Source organism: Ornithorhynchus anatinus, chromosome 18 (genome assembly GCF_004115215.2).
Source record: "Ornithorhynchus anatinus isolate Pmale09 chromosome 18, mOrnAna1.pri.v4, whole genome shotgun sequence".
Taxonomy (NCBI): Eukaryota; Metazoa; Chordata; class Mammalia; order Monotremata; family Ornithorhynchidae; genus Ornithorhynchus; species Ornithorhynchus anatinus.
This window is the reverse complement of record NC_041745.1, coordinates 14,994,098-15,007,941: the sequence shown is the minus strand read 5'-3', so window position 1 is coordinate 15,007,941 and position 13,844 is coordinate 14,994,098. Positions and strand designations below refer to the sequence as shown.

At 56.0% G+C, this 13,844-nt stretch overlaps 1 protein-coding gene across 5 annotated transcripts in view; it reads left to right on the top strand.

The window, feature by feature from the left end:
- The window catches only part of SFXN5 (sideroflexin 5), an 82,338-nt gene that overhangs the window by 26,398 nt on the left and 42,096 nt on the right, over positions 1–13,844 (top strand). For 3 of the 5 annotated variants that reach the window (XM_029046485.2, XM_039914650.1, XM_029046483.2), the window contains exon 9: positions 979–1,044. In XM_029046485.2, the coding sequence (XP_028902318.1) occupies positions 979–1,044 (66 nt within the window). Of the gene's footprint in view, positions 1–978; positions 1,049–13,844 lie in introns of all 5 variants that reach the window. The other 2 variants (XM_029046486.2, XM_029046484.2) reach the window with 1 other exon arrangement.

The window sequence follows — 13,844 nt, the reverse complement described above, 5'->3', positions numbered from 1 at the left end:
TCTTTTCCTGCTGAGGGAAGCGGCGTGACCTTTCCCCGCTTCAGACTGCCGGGACTTGGCTCGTTCCTAGTTGGGAAATCCGGAATGGGAGATAGGTGGGGAAGACCGCTTCCCGCATCCCCTCCCCGAGAGGTCTGGCCCCGTAGAGGGTGGGCGGATCCTGGGACACGCCCCGCCCCGACTCTTAGACCAGCTTGGCCAGGTGAAGAGCCAGAAAAAGACGCAGAGGCTGAGGTGTTGGATGAGACTGGTTCGGGTCATCTTGGGCCAATTTGGGGAGGGGCGGGGGGTGAGGGGTCCAGCCCCCAAATTCTCTGGCCCCTCACGTCCAGTCGGCACGAACGTTGGCCGGCCAAGTGACCACCTGTGGTCCCTCAGCTCCTCCTCAGCCTGCTGAGTTCAGGCCGGCGGAGGTGCCGTGAGCGAGCGAGCCCCAAGATGGGGTTTGAACGCCCTTTTTCCCACTCCCGCTCCCACCCCCCAGCCCGGCAGCTTGAGAAGCACGGCAACGGCCGGCCTGGGAGCCAACCTCCGGGAGGGGGAGGGGGCCCCAGCGGCGGGTGGGCAAGACCCCGTTAAATAAACGAATTTCTAAAGGCCACCGCCACTCTGCGCGTGGGGATGGTTCACGGTCAAGGCGCAAGATGTGGTTTTCCCCAGGGGGAGGCCCGGAATTCATTCGGTCGTATTTATTGAGCGCTTCCTGGGTGCGGCGCGCCTGGGAGAGGACAAAATGGGGACAAATAAATGTCCACTCCTCTTGTTGTCCCCGGTGGGTCAGTGTGGGGATAAGGCAGCTCACTAATCCAGGCCTGAGCCGGCCACTTGCTTTTGAGCTGCACTCGCTAGGTCGAAGCCACCAGATCCCCTTAAGGACGTTTGGCGGAAGAGGGGGGCGGTGGAATAGGGGAGCGCATCCGCGGGGCGTTTGGTCCGTGGCTCCGGGGTCACCGCGGACGTTCTCTTCCTGTTTTGCAGCCTTCGCCCACGTCCAAGTTCATCCAGGGTTACCTGGGAGCGGTCTTAAGTGCGGTGTCCATAGCAGTGGGTAACACTCTTTTACGTTTTGTCTTGTCGGCGCGTGGGCGGCGGTGCCCTCCTTCCCCCTCCGCTCCACTTGTCTGGGCCCTCGTTGAGTGTGCTGAGCGCCCTCCCAGCGATCAGTACGGTGCTTTGCACACAGTTAACGCTCAGTAATTACAATGGACTGGATGGATGAAGGAGGGAATGGAGGGGTGCGAAATAGAATGAGTCGCTGCTGTGTCGATCCCGTCCGACCCGTCCTCCCCCGAGCCTTCGCGTTTTCACTCATTCGGTCGCATGCATCGCAAGCTTACTTTGCGCAGAGCACTGTACTGAGCGCTTGGGAGAGTACAATACGACAATAAACAGACGCGTTCCCTGCCGCCCTTCAAACGAGCGGCCTCGTGCCCTGGGTTTCTGGGAGAGGCAGCGTGGCGTAGCGGATAGAGCACGGGCCCGGGAGTCAGACGGTCGTGCGTTCCGACCCCGGCTCCGCCACCTGTCTGCTGGGTGACCTTGGGCAAGTCATTTCTCTGGACCTCAGTTACCTCCTCTGGAAAATGGGGATTGAGGCCGTGAGCCCCACGTGGGACAGGGACTCTGTCCAGCCCGATTTGCTTGGATCCACCCCAGCGCTGGGTCCGGTGCCTGGCACATAGTAAGCGCTTAACAAATGCCACAATTATTATTATTATCCACCCTAAGACTTAGTACAGTGCCTGGCACATAGCAAGCACTTAACAAATGCCACAATTAAAATGATTCAGACCGAGACAGAACCGGGGGTCCACGGCCGAGGAGACGGTCCGGTCAGCTGGATCCTCTCGAGTACCTTGTCCTGTCGCGAGCGTGACTCCTGTAGGAGGGGCAGGGGGTCTTGGAGGAGGGGTCGAAGGGGCAGAAAACGAAAGAGACAGAAAGGAGGGGTTGTAATCCTCGGAATGGGGAGACGGAGGGGCTGTTGACAGCTCACGTGCAGGCAGAGGCTGCAGTAGGGAGGCTTTAGCTTCGTCTTGGGGAAGGGAATAGGTTGCAGTCTGAAGAGGCAGTGGAGAGAACCTGGGAGTCAGACGGATCTGGGTTCTAATCCCAGATCCGTCCATTGCTTGCGGGGTGACCCTGGGCAAGTCACCTCACTTCACTGTGCTTTCGTTGCCTCTGCTGTAAAATCGGGAGTAAATACCTGTTCTACTTGTACTGCGAACCCCAAGCTGGACAGGCGACTGTGTCCGACCCAACTTGTACCTACCCCAGCGCTTAGAGCAGTGTTTGACACACAGGAAGCACATAAATACAATAAAAAAGGCTCTCTCCCCATCCCACCCCCAACCTGACTCCGGCAGAGAGGCTCCTACTCAGAAGCAGCATGGCGTAGTGGATAGAGCACGGGCCTGGGAGGCAGAAGGGTCACGGTTTCTAATCCCAGCTCCGCCACTTGTCTGCTGTGTGACCCTGGGCGAGTCACTTCGCTTCTCTGGGCCTCAGTTCCCTCATCCGGAAAACGGGGATCGAGACCGTGAGTCGCACGCGGGACAGGGACCACTGTGCCCAATCCGATCTGCTTGTTGTATCCTCCCCGGTCCTGAGTGCACGGCCTAGCACGTGTGCTTAATAAGTATCACAATAAGAAGCGGGGCGGCCAACGACGAGATGACGGGTGACCCTTGGGTTTCAGGAAAGGGTTAAATCCCTGTCCCCCTGCGATCCCAGTGCTGAGGGGAGGGGGTTTGCGATTTGATGATTTGATTCGATGTGTCCCGGTTCCCTGGGACCCGTGGGCTCGGCCTCATTAACTGATCTCTGCTGTCAATTAGCAGCAAATCGCCTCCCGGGGAGAGCCTATTAGGAGCCAGTGACCTGAAAACAAGTGTCAAGTCTTCCCTCCCCCCCCCCCCCCCCCCCCCCCCCCCCCCGTCACTGGCTGGGCCCCGGTATTAATCATCCGAGTCCCACCGTCCCTCTGGGTCAGCCAGCCAGCCCCTTGGACGCGGCCCTGGACCGGGAGGAAAAGGTATAACTGCTCCGGGGTCCTGGCCGCACCACTGCTGAAATGCCGCTTTGCCTTCCGATAAGGTCACCTGTCTTCCCCCTACCTCTCCGTCCCATCCCAACAGGGCGGGCTAATTTGTATTCAATTTGCATCCCATTTGACCTCGGAGAAACATAGCGGCGTAGTGGAGTGGATGGAGCCCGGCCCTGGGAGTCAGAAGGTCATCCCAGCTCTGCCGCTTGTCTGCTGGGTGACCTCGGGCAAGTGGCTTCACTTCTCTGGGCCTCAGTTTCCTCATCTGGAAAATGGGGACTGAGACTGTGAGCCCCCATGCTGTGCCCAACCCGATTTGCTTGGACCCACCCCAGTGCTTAGTACAAGCGCTTAACAAATGCCATAATAATAATTATCATTATTATTCCTCTGGGCCTCAGTTACCTCATCTGTAAAATGTGGATTGAGACTGTGAGCCTCATGTGGGACAGGGACTATGTCCAACCCAATTTGCTTGTATCCACCCCAGTGCTTAGTACGACGCCTGGCGCATAGTAAGTGCTTGACACATTTCATAATTATCTTCATTATTATTATTATTACATATCTCTCTTTGGCTGCCACCTGAGTTGGGTTCAAACCCAAGACCTGCAGTGCTATTACTATTACTACCAATAATAATTACAATATTTGTTAAGCGCGTACTACGGGCCAGATACCGCACTAAGCGCTGGGGTGGATAGAAACAGATCGGATTGGACCCAGACAGGGACTGGGTCCTTGTCCCACGTGGGGCTCACAGTCTCGATCCCCATTTTACAGATGAGGTCGCTGAGGCCCAGAGACGTGAAGTGACTCGCCCAAGGTCACACAGCAGACATGTGGCGGAGCTGGGTTTAGAAACCGTGACCTTTCGACTCCTAGTCCCATGCCCTGTCCACTAGGCCATACTACTCTCCTGGCTCTTAATCTTTTCCCCACAGCCTGGGGAGGGACATCCCCTGCTACCAGAATGAGTGAAAGCGTGATCTTTTTGCTCTCATCCGAATCCCGCCCCGGCTAAGTCATGGAAAAGTGGCAGAGGTGATTCCTTTTCCTTCTGGCCTGGGGCCTGATTTCCTCAGGATCCTGGGCTTTGGGACTAGAGCGGGCCCGATCCCGATCCCGGCTTTCCTGGGGGACACCATGGGGACGGGACCCTCGTTTGGGGATTCGAGGGGAAAGGCTCCTGCGGGATTCCCCGCCTTTAGAAGCAGCGTTAGCCTAATGGTTAAACTCTGGGCCTGGGAGTCAGGACCTGGGTTCTAAACCCGAGTCCGCCACTTGTCTGCTGTGCGGCCTTGGGCAAGTCACGTGACTTCTCTGGTCCTCATCCGTAAAACGGGGATTAAGACTGTGAGCCCCATGTGGGGCAGGGATTGTGTCTGAGTTGACTCTGCTTGTATCTATCCCCGCTCTTAGTATGGCACCTGGCACATAGGAAGCACTGAACGAATACCACAAAAAGAAGGCTTTTGGGGGGCACTTTGGGCCGATTTGGTGGGGGTCAGGGTCCCGGGGTGGGTAAGAGCTCACCACCCCTTGGCTCGTCCGTCCTGGACCCTCCCCAGAATCTCCCTATTGGCTTTCAAGCCCTCCACCACCTCTCCCCCTCCTACCTCACTTTGCTACTCTCCTACTTCAACCCAGCCCACACAATTTGATCCTCTAATGCCAGCCTTCTCACTGTGCCTCGATCGCATCGCCGCCGCCGTCGTCTCTCCCACGTCCTGCTTCTGGCCTGGAACGCCCTCCCTCCTCATATTCTACAAACGGTGACTCTCCCCCCGCTTCAGAGCCTTACGGAAGGCCCATCTCCTCCAAGAGGCCTTCCCTGACTTCCTCATCTCCCACTCCCTTCTGCTTCACCCTGACTTGCTCCCTTAATTCATCCCCTTACGGCACTTAAGTATATATCTATAATGTATTGATTTACAGTAATAATAATAATAATAATATTGGTACTTGTTAAGCGCTTACTATGTGCCGAGCACTGTTGTAAGCGCTGGGGTAGATACAGGGTCATCAGGTTGTCCCACGTGAGGCTCACAGTCTTAATCCCCATTTTCCAGAGGAGGTGACTGAGGCCCAGAGAAGTGAAGTGACTTGCCCACAGTCACACAGCTGACAGGTGGCAGAGCCGGGAGTCGAACCCATGACCTCTGACTCCGAAGCCCAAGCTCTTTCCACTGAGCCACGCTGCTTCCCCGTAATGTCTGTCCCCCTGTAGACTGTAAGCGTGTTGTGGGTAGGGAATGAGTCTCCCTCTTGTTGTATTCTCCCAAGCGTTTAGTACGGTGCTCTGCACGCGGTAAGCGCTCAATCAATACGACCGACTGACTGCATACTTAGCTGGGAGCGTCGGCCTCCTAGGGCTGGGATTCTCTGCCCCTTTACCTTCCCGAAAAGACTTCCAAGTATCCACTGTCTCTCCTGCCTCCGGACCTCTCCCTGTCGAGGACCCATTCCAGGCCCTGCTCCGGATCCGGCTGTGAGATTGGACTCCTCAAACCGGGAGGGGTCGTTCATTCACTCGGTCATACTTCCTGAACGCTTCCATCCTGAGCGCTTGGGAGAGTGCGGTACACCAAGCGACGAGACACATTCCCTGATTACAACGAGCTTACAGTCTAGGGAAGCAGCCTGGCTCACAGCCTCAATCCCCATTTTACAGATGAGGTCACCGAGGCCCGGAGAAGTGAAGCAGCTCGCCCGGGGTCACCCAGCGGAAAAGTGGCGGAGAGGGGATGAGAAGCCAGGTCCTTCCGACCCCCGGGCCCCGGGCTCCGTCCACCAGGCAGTGCCGCTTCACCTTTCTTTCCCCGCCTCTGACAGACACACGCACTCACACGCAATCTCTTTCTCTCTCCCGCCCCGGCGCTCGCAGCCCAGCCTAGGAAAAGGCACCCCTGTGGCCTTTTCTCATCCAGCTCCCGGGCCCCGATAATTGTTTGTGAGCGGCTGGGGTCGCGGCCCTGACAACCTGTGAATTTGGTGTGAGAGGCTGGTAATCAGGGTGGGGAGCGGGAGCCGGCGGCCCCCTCCCGCTCCCTCGGCCTGCCCCGCCGCTCCTTAGCAGCAACCGAGGTCTCAGGCGGGGCGGGGGAGGGAACACGCACCCGTCCCCCTCCCCGCTGTATCCCAGACCCGCGTCTCCTCTCTACCTCGGCTCCGCAGCCTCGCCAAACCGGCCCTGTCGGGAGCCGGTCGGCCGGCGCGGTCAATCAGTCGATCGTATTTATTGAGCGCTCACTGGAATAAGTGCTTGGACGTGTGGCCTAGTGGGTGGAGCACGGGCCTGGAAGTGGAAAGCGGTGGGGGAGATACAAGCTAATCAGATTGGACGCAGTCCTTGTCCCACTTGGGGCTCACGCTCTTCATCCCCATCTTACCGACGAGGGAGTGATGATAACGATGGTGTTTGTTAAGCGCTTACTATGTGCCAGGCAATGTACAGCGCCCGCAGCCCAGCCTCTCCTGCTGATCTGGAGGCTTCTTCCCGCAGAGGTCATCTCACCCGCTCTGCCCGCCACCGGAAATGAGCCATCCTGGTGCCCTTTCTGGTCCCTAAGAACCTCCCGTGTCATAATAATATAACCACTGTGCCATTTATTAAGCGCTTGCTACGTGCCAGGCACTTTACTAAGCCCCGGGGTGGATACGGGCAAATCGGGTTGGACACTGTCACAATCCCCATTTTACGGATGAGGTAACTGAGGCACAGGGAAGCGAAGCGACGTGCCCACGGTCACACGGCAGGCAGGTTGTGGGCAGGGGGATGTGTCTGCCAACTCGGGTTGTATTGTAGCCTCCCAAGGGCTGTGCTGTACATGTAGTAAGCGCTCGATAAATGCTATTGATTGGCTGCTGTGTGGGGTAACCGGGGAAGGCCCCCAGGAGGAGGTGGGCTTTGAGGGAGGAACATCTTAACCGGAGGGATGACTCGGAGGCAGGCGCAGGGAAAAGTTCCTGCCTGGAACCGCGCTCATCTGTTTCACGCGACCCGAGTTCAGCTCCCTACCGCTTGCGGGCTGGAACCGGCTCTTCTTGAAACTCGTAGGGGGAGTGAGGCATTTAAGACCCCTGCTTGAGTCTCCTTTAAGCGCCCCAAGACCGCCATTACACCGCGACTTATTCGGTCGTATTTATTGGGCACTTACTGTGTGCAGAGCACTGTAGTAAGCGCTTGGGGCGAGTACGGTGGAACCACAAACAGGCACATTCCCGCCCACGACGAGCTCACAGTTTAGGGGGAGAGACGGACATTAATATAAATAAGTAAAAGAAATTACAGGTACATGCATACGTGCTGTGGGGATGGGAGGAAGGAGGAAGTCAGAGCGGCGCAGAAGGGAGTGGGAAAAGAGGAGAGGAGGACTTAGTCAGGGAAGGCCTCATGGAGGAGTTGGGCCTCCAATAAGGCTTTGAAGTGGCAGTGTCTGTCCGATATGAGGAGGGAGGGCGTTCCGGGCCAGAGGCGGGACGTGGGCGAGAGGGTGACGGCGAGATAGGTGCGATGGAGGTACAGTGAGAAGGTTGGCACTAGAGGAGCGAAGTGTGCGGGGCTGGATTGTAGTGGGAAAGAGAGGTAGGAGGGGGCGAGGTGCTTGGCGGCTTTAAAGCCGATGGCGAGGAGTTTTTGTTTAACGTGGAGGTGGATGGGCAACCCCCGGAGGTGCTCGATCGCTGCCGGGCTCCGTGCGGCCCTTCGCCGTGAGGTGAGGGCGAGCCGGGGGATTTGGCAACAGGTGTCCCACCGGGACCCTTGTCGAACAGGACCGAGAAGGCCAGGGGTCCGATCGTGAATTCACTCAGTGGAATTTATTGAGTGCTTACTGTGTGCCCAGGTCTGTACTGAGCGCTTCGGAGAGTACGGTACAACAGTAAGCAGACACATTCCCTGCCCACAGCGAGCTTTCAGTCTAGAATGGGGGACAGACGTTAATATAAATCGATAAATTACAGATTTGTGCCGAGGGGCCAGGGAGATGAATAAAGGGAGCGGGTCAGGGCGACGCGGAAGGGAGTGGGAGAAGGAAAAAGGGGGGCTTTAGTCAGCTCTTGGAGGACCTGGGCCTTGAGTAAAGGCTTTGAAAGGGTGGAAGAGTAGTTGTCGGATTTGGGGAGGGAGGGAGTTCCAGGCCAGAGGCAGGGCGTAGGCAAGAGGTGGGGGGTGAGATAGATGAGACTGAGGTCCAGTGAGAAGGTTGGCGTTAGAGGAGCGAAATGTACGGGCTGCGATGGAGTAGGAGAGTAGCGAGGTGAGGTAGGAGGGAGGAAGGCGGCGGAGGGCTTTAAAGACAACGGTGCGGAGTTTCTGTTGGATGCAGAGGCCCCACTCCATTCAGGCATGGGAATACCAGCCCACCCTCGGTAGCTCCTCCGGGACCGGTTTTTATTTTTGATGGTATTCGTTAAGCGCTTGCTCTGTGCCAGGCACTCTATTAATCGCTGGGGTGGCTGCAAGGTTATCAGGTTGGACCCAGTTCCCGGAGCTCACAGTCTTAATCCAAATTAAGGTAACGGAGTCACAGAAAAGCGAAGGACCCGCCAGAGGTCACGCAGCCAAGCGGCGGGGTCGACATTAGAACCCGGGTCCTCCTGACTTCTGTCGTCCAGGCCGTGCTGCTTCTCGTCTTCTGGTTCTCAGCCGAGCCCCAGGTGGGACAAGGATGGGGTCCAAACTGATTTATTTATTTGTATCTGATGCCTGTCTTCCCCGCTCTGGACCGTCCGCCCGTTGTGGGCGGGGAATGCATCCGTTTATTGTTGTACCTTACTCTCCCAAGCGCTTAGTACGGTGTTCGGCGCATAGAGAAGCAGCGCGGCTCAGTGGAAAGAGCACGGGCTTGGGAGCCAGAGGACGTGGGTTCTAATCCCAGCTCTGCCACTTGTCTGCTGTGTGACTTTGGGCAAATCACTTAATTTCTCTGTACCTCATCTGTAAAATGGGGATTAAGACCGTGAGCCTTAGGTGGGACAACTGATTACCAGCGCACAGAGCAGTGCTTGGCACATAGTAAGTGCTTAACAAATATCACTATTATTATAGTACAGCGGCTCAGTGGAAAGAGCCCGGGCTTGGGAGTCAAAGGTCAAGGGTTCCAGTCCCGGGTCTGCCGCCTGTCAGCTGTGTGGCTGTGGGCAAGTCACTTAACTTCTCTGTGCCTCAGTTACCTCATCTGTAAAATGGGGATGAAGAGCGTGAGCCTCACGTGGGACAACCCGATGACCCCGTATCTCCCCCAGCGCTTAGAACGGTGCTCTGCACATAGTAAGCACTTAACAAATGCCAACATTATTATTATTATAGTAAGCACTTAAGAAGTAGTATTATCATCATTATTACTATCATCGGTGTCCAGTAAATGCTACTGCTGATGCAAGCTTGTACCCGCTGCTGCGTGTAGCTCTTAATTCCTGCCAGGAATTCTGCAATCCCGAACCGGGAAAACCAGCAGAGGGAGTCCCAGCTCCCAGGGATGCCCGTCTTCCGGCAGCCCGGCCGGGCGATGCCAGAAGCGGGAGGAGGAGGAAGGTACGGATCCAACTCCGAGCGTGGGTTGTCGTTCTCCGAAATAGCGGCGGTTGGGTCGACGGGGGCGCGAGGAGGACCGCCAGCGCGTCGTGGGCAGGGGATGTGTCCGTTGACTGTTGTATTGGACTCTCCCAAGCGCTTAGTACAGTGCTCTGCACACGACGAGCGCTCAGTAAATACGATTGAGTGAACCAAGGCCGTCGTATCAGCCTCACCCTGTGCTTGTCTAGTGCCCTCTGGGCGCGGAGGCCTGGGCACAGGGAGGGCGGAGGCGTCCAGACGCTGACCCTGAGATATCGATCGATCGGTGGTATTTATTGAGCATTTACTGTGTGCAGAGCACTGTACTAAGCACGTGGGAGAGTCCAGTAAAACAGAGTTGGTAGAAACGTTCCCTGTTAATATATATATTAAACGCTTACTATGCACCAGGCATTAGGGGAGATACAAGTTATCCCGGCCCTGCCACTCGTTTGCTCCCTGACCTTAGGCAGGTCACTTCTCTGTGCCTCAGTTACCTCGTCTGTAAAATGGGGATTGAAACTGTGAGCCCCAAGTGGGACAGAGACTGTGTCCAATGCAATATGGTCGTATCCACCCCAGCGCTTAGTAGAGTTCCTGGCACATAGTAAGCACTTAAAAATACCGTAAATTATTATTGTTACTAAGTTAATCAGGTAGATACCGTCCCTGTCCTACGTGAGGCTCACCGTCTTCATCCCCGTTTGACAGATGAGGTCACTGACAGCGTAGCTCCTTGGAAAGAGCCCGGGCTTGGGAGTCAGAGGTCATGGGTTCGAATCCCAGCTCTGCCACTTGTCAGCTGGGTGACTGTGGGCACGTCACTTCACTTCTCTGTGCCTCAGTTACCTCATCTGTCAAATGGGGATTAAGACTGTGAGCCTCACATGGGACAACCTGATGACCCTGTATCTCCCCCAGCACTTAGAACAGTCCTCTGCACATAGTAAGCGCTTAACAATTACCAGCATTATTATTATTACTGAGATGTGAAGCAGCTTGCCCAGGGTCACACAGCAGACAAGTGATGGAGCCGGTATTAGAACCCAGGTCCTTCTGACTCCCAGACCCGTATTTACAGTCTAGAGTGGGAGAAAGGCGTGAATATATATATAGATTACGGATATGGACGAAAGTGCCGTGGGGCTGAAGGGAGGGGTGAATAACGGGAGCAAATTCCACCGCGAGGAAGGGAGCGAGAGAAGAGGAAATGAGGATTTAAGGCACTGACCGTTCCTGAGAAACGTGAACTGTGAAACCAGAGCCAGAATTTCAGCGGTAATGGATCCCTCGGGATTAGGGAGCCCGGACACATCAACACACACACACACTTAGGGTGCCTAGCCATCTAATAATAATTGTGTTTATTAAGAACCGGGGTAGAGACAGGATAACCAGGTACAACACGGTTCTTATCCTAAATAGGGCTCACGGTCTAAAACAGGCAGGAAATCCCTATTTTATAGGTGGGGACACTGAAGCACAGAGAAGTTGGGACTTGATCAAAGTCACGCAGCCGTCAAGTGGTTTTTATCCCAGACAGTCCAGATTTCAGCTGACCTCTCCCCTGTCTGACACCAATACGGAGCTGGACTTTTTTTTATGTCTGGTTCTTTTATTTCCCACCACATTTCCTCTGACTGAATTTCACAGCTCCGAAGCAATGTTAATGTTCCCGTGGGCCTGGGAGGGGAACGCTAAGGCTCTGGAATAGAGTGGGAGTTTGAGGGCCCTTCCGGAGAAATGCTGTAGGGTTGCTGGAAATCTGTGAACCTCTAAAAAACAGCCCTCTGGACATTATCCGCTGTAATAGCGATGGCGTCTATTAGGCGCTTACAGCGTGCCGGGCGCTGTCCTAAGCAGTGAGCTGGGTGCCATCGCATCGAGTTGGTCGCGGTCCCCGTCCCGTGTGGAGCTGACAGTCTCAATCCCCGTTTTCCAGATGAGGTCACTGAGGCCCAGAGAAGTGAAGCGACTTGCCCACGGCAGACAAGTGGCAGAGCCGGGATCAGAACCCCTGACCTTCAGGCTCCCAGGCCCGGGCTCTGTCCGCACAACCCAGGTGACATCACGTGTGTACTGGTCCATTCGTTTAATTCAGTCGTATTTATTGAGCGCTTACTGGGTGCAGAGCCCTGTACTAAGCGCTTGGGAGAGGAGGACAGAACGATAAAGAGATACATTCCCTGCCTACCATGAGTCTAGAGGGGATCTGGGTTTGGGCGCGGGGAAGTCTTTAAACCGGGAGCAGACGTGCGGATTCCACTTGTCTGCTGAGTGGCCTTGGGCAAGTCAACTTCTCCGTGCCTCTGTGACCTCGTCTGGAAAATGGGAATTAAGACTGTGAGCCCCGGATGGGACAGTGACTGTGTCCAACCTGCTTAGCTTGTAGACAGATACTATTAGTATCGGTCTGAATTTTAGATTCCCAAGGCCTGCTCCGCCTAGGAGTCGGAAGGCGAAGCGCTCAGCAGAGTGCCCTGCACAGAGTGAGCGCTCAGTAAATGCGACTGAAGGAAAGGAGCGGCGGTCCCTCCCAAGCCCCAGAACGGGCCGGATCCGGCTCCGCATCCGACATCCGGATCCGGCCTGGGGCTAGTGGTGGTGAGGGGGGAAGGGGGACCCTCCAATAAGCTCAGCCCCCACCCCGCTGGGAGGACGGAACGGAATTAAATGTTGATAGGGATTTAAATCCAATCTCCGAAGTTCTCGGCGGAGGCTCCGGCCCACCCGGCTAATCGGGGGTCTGTTTCTGCCGTCGGGAAAATTGTTTTTCCCCCATCTGTGAACTCAATCCTGCAGGTCACCCGTGGAACGGCTGTAAATAAGGCCGGGCGGGCTGGCATTAGACAGGTATTTATCAAACGTTTCACATCTTAGTAAGTGAAAGATTAGATGGCCGCGCCGTAATGGCTTAAGTGCGGGGGAGAAACAGTCACTGTTTGCTCAGCAAAATCCGCTTTGAAGTTGGAAAATCCAGGGCCAAGATTCTGCCCTCCCGGACTTACTGAATTCATGAACAGCTGATGGCGGAAGAGCTCGTCGAGGCTTCTGAGGTGTTGCGGAGGGGGCTGGGCGGCGGGCCTGTCCCCGTGAAGGCGCGGACTTGTCCGAGGAGGGGGTGGGGAGGGAATTAGAACACGCCAAGCTGGAGACAGACGAGGCTTAATTCCCTCTTACTTCCCGGTCAGCATCGCCTGGACAATTGCCTGGGAGGGGGTTGCTGGACTCGGGTCTTCCAAGAGAAAAAGCCACCCCGAAGTTGGCCGTGAAGCCTTCCCAGATCAGCTCTGATCACCGAGCTCACTCCTCTCTCAGTTTTTAATTGGGGATATTTCTCTGTTTGCTTCTGCTGTGGCCTTGTGCTTTGTGTTTCCTTGGTATTGTGTGTAGGCGGGGGTGGGGGAACGCAGTGATTATAATAATTATATTTGTTAAATACTTACCACGCGCCAAGCACCGTAGTAAGCGTGGGGCACGTTCAAGATAATGAGGCTGGACCCAGTCTCCGTCCCACTTGGGGCTTGCAGTTTTAGGATGGTGACTAAGTCACTTCACTTCTCCGGGCCTCATCTGTAAAATGGCTAATTGAGACTGTGAGCCCCACACGGGACAGGGACCGTGCCCAACCCGATTTGCCCGTATCCACCCCAGCGCTTAGGACAGTGCCTGGCACCTAGCAAGCGCTTAACAAATACCGCTATTATTATTATTAGGTATAGAATCTCCATTTTACCGCTGAGGAAACTGAGTCCCGGTGAAGTCGTGATGTGCGTGGGTCCTGTCTCCCCGTCAAAATGGCAGCCTCTGGAGGTCCCTGCCCATCGCCCCCAGCTCTGGGTGCGGGGTTCCACAGAGGTTCTATGCTGCCAACCCTACATGCGGTCCAGGCTCCGGAGAAGACCGGTAGCCCCCCAGAAGTGGGAAATGGAAATGGCCGGTGTGGAGGGCAAGGGTCGGTCAGGCTTTGTCCGAGCTCCAGCGTCTCCGTCCGCGCCGGAGAGACACAAGACTGGGCTCAAGTGGGAATTATCCGGGGTCCTCACCCCGGTGGGGCCCCTGGGTCCAGGCGGACCTCGCCGGCTGTACAGTGAGCGCTGCGGCCGCTGGGTTGTAATCGCCCCTCCCACTCTGCTCCAACACCACCCCCAACCCCATCCCACACTCCCCGGTCCAGTCTCCGGAGAACGGTCCCCCCGTGTCAACTCCTCACCCACCCTCAGCGTCAAGGCCTCTCCG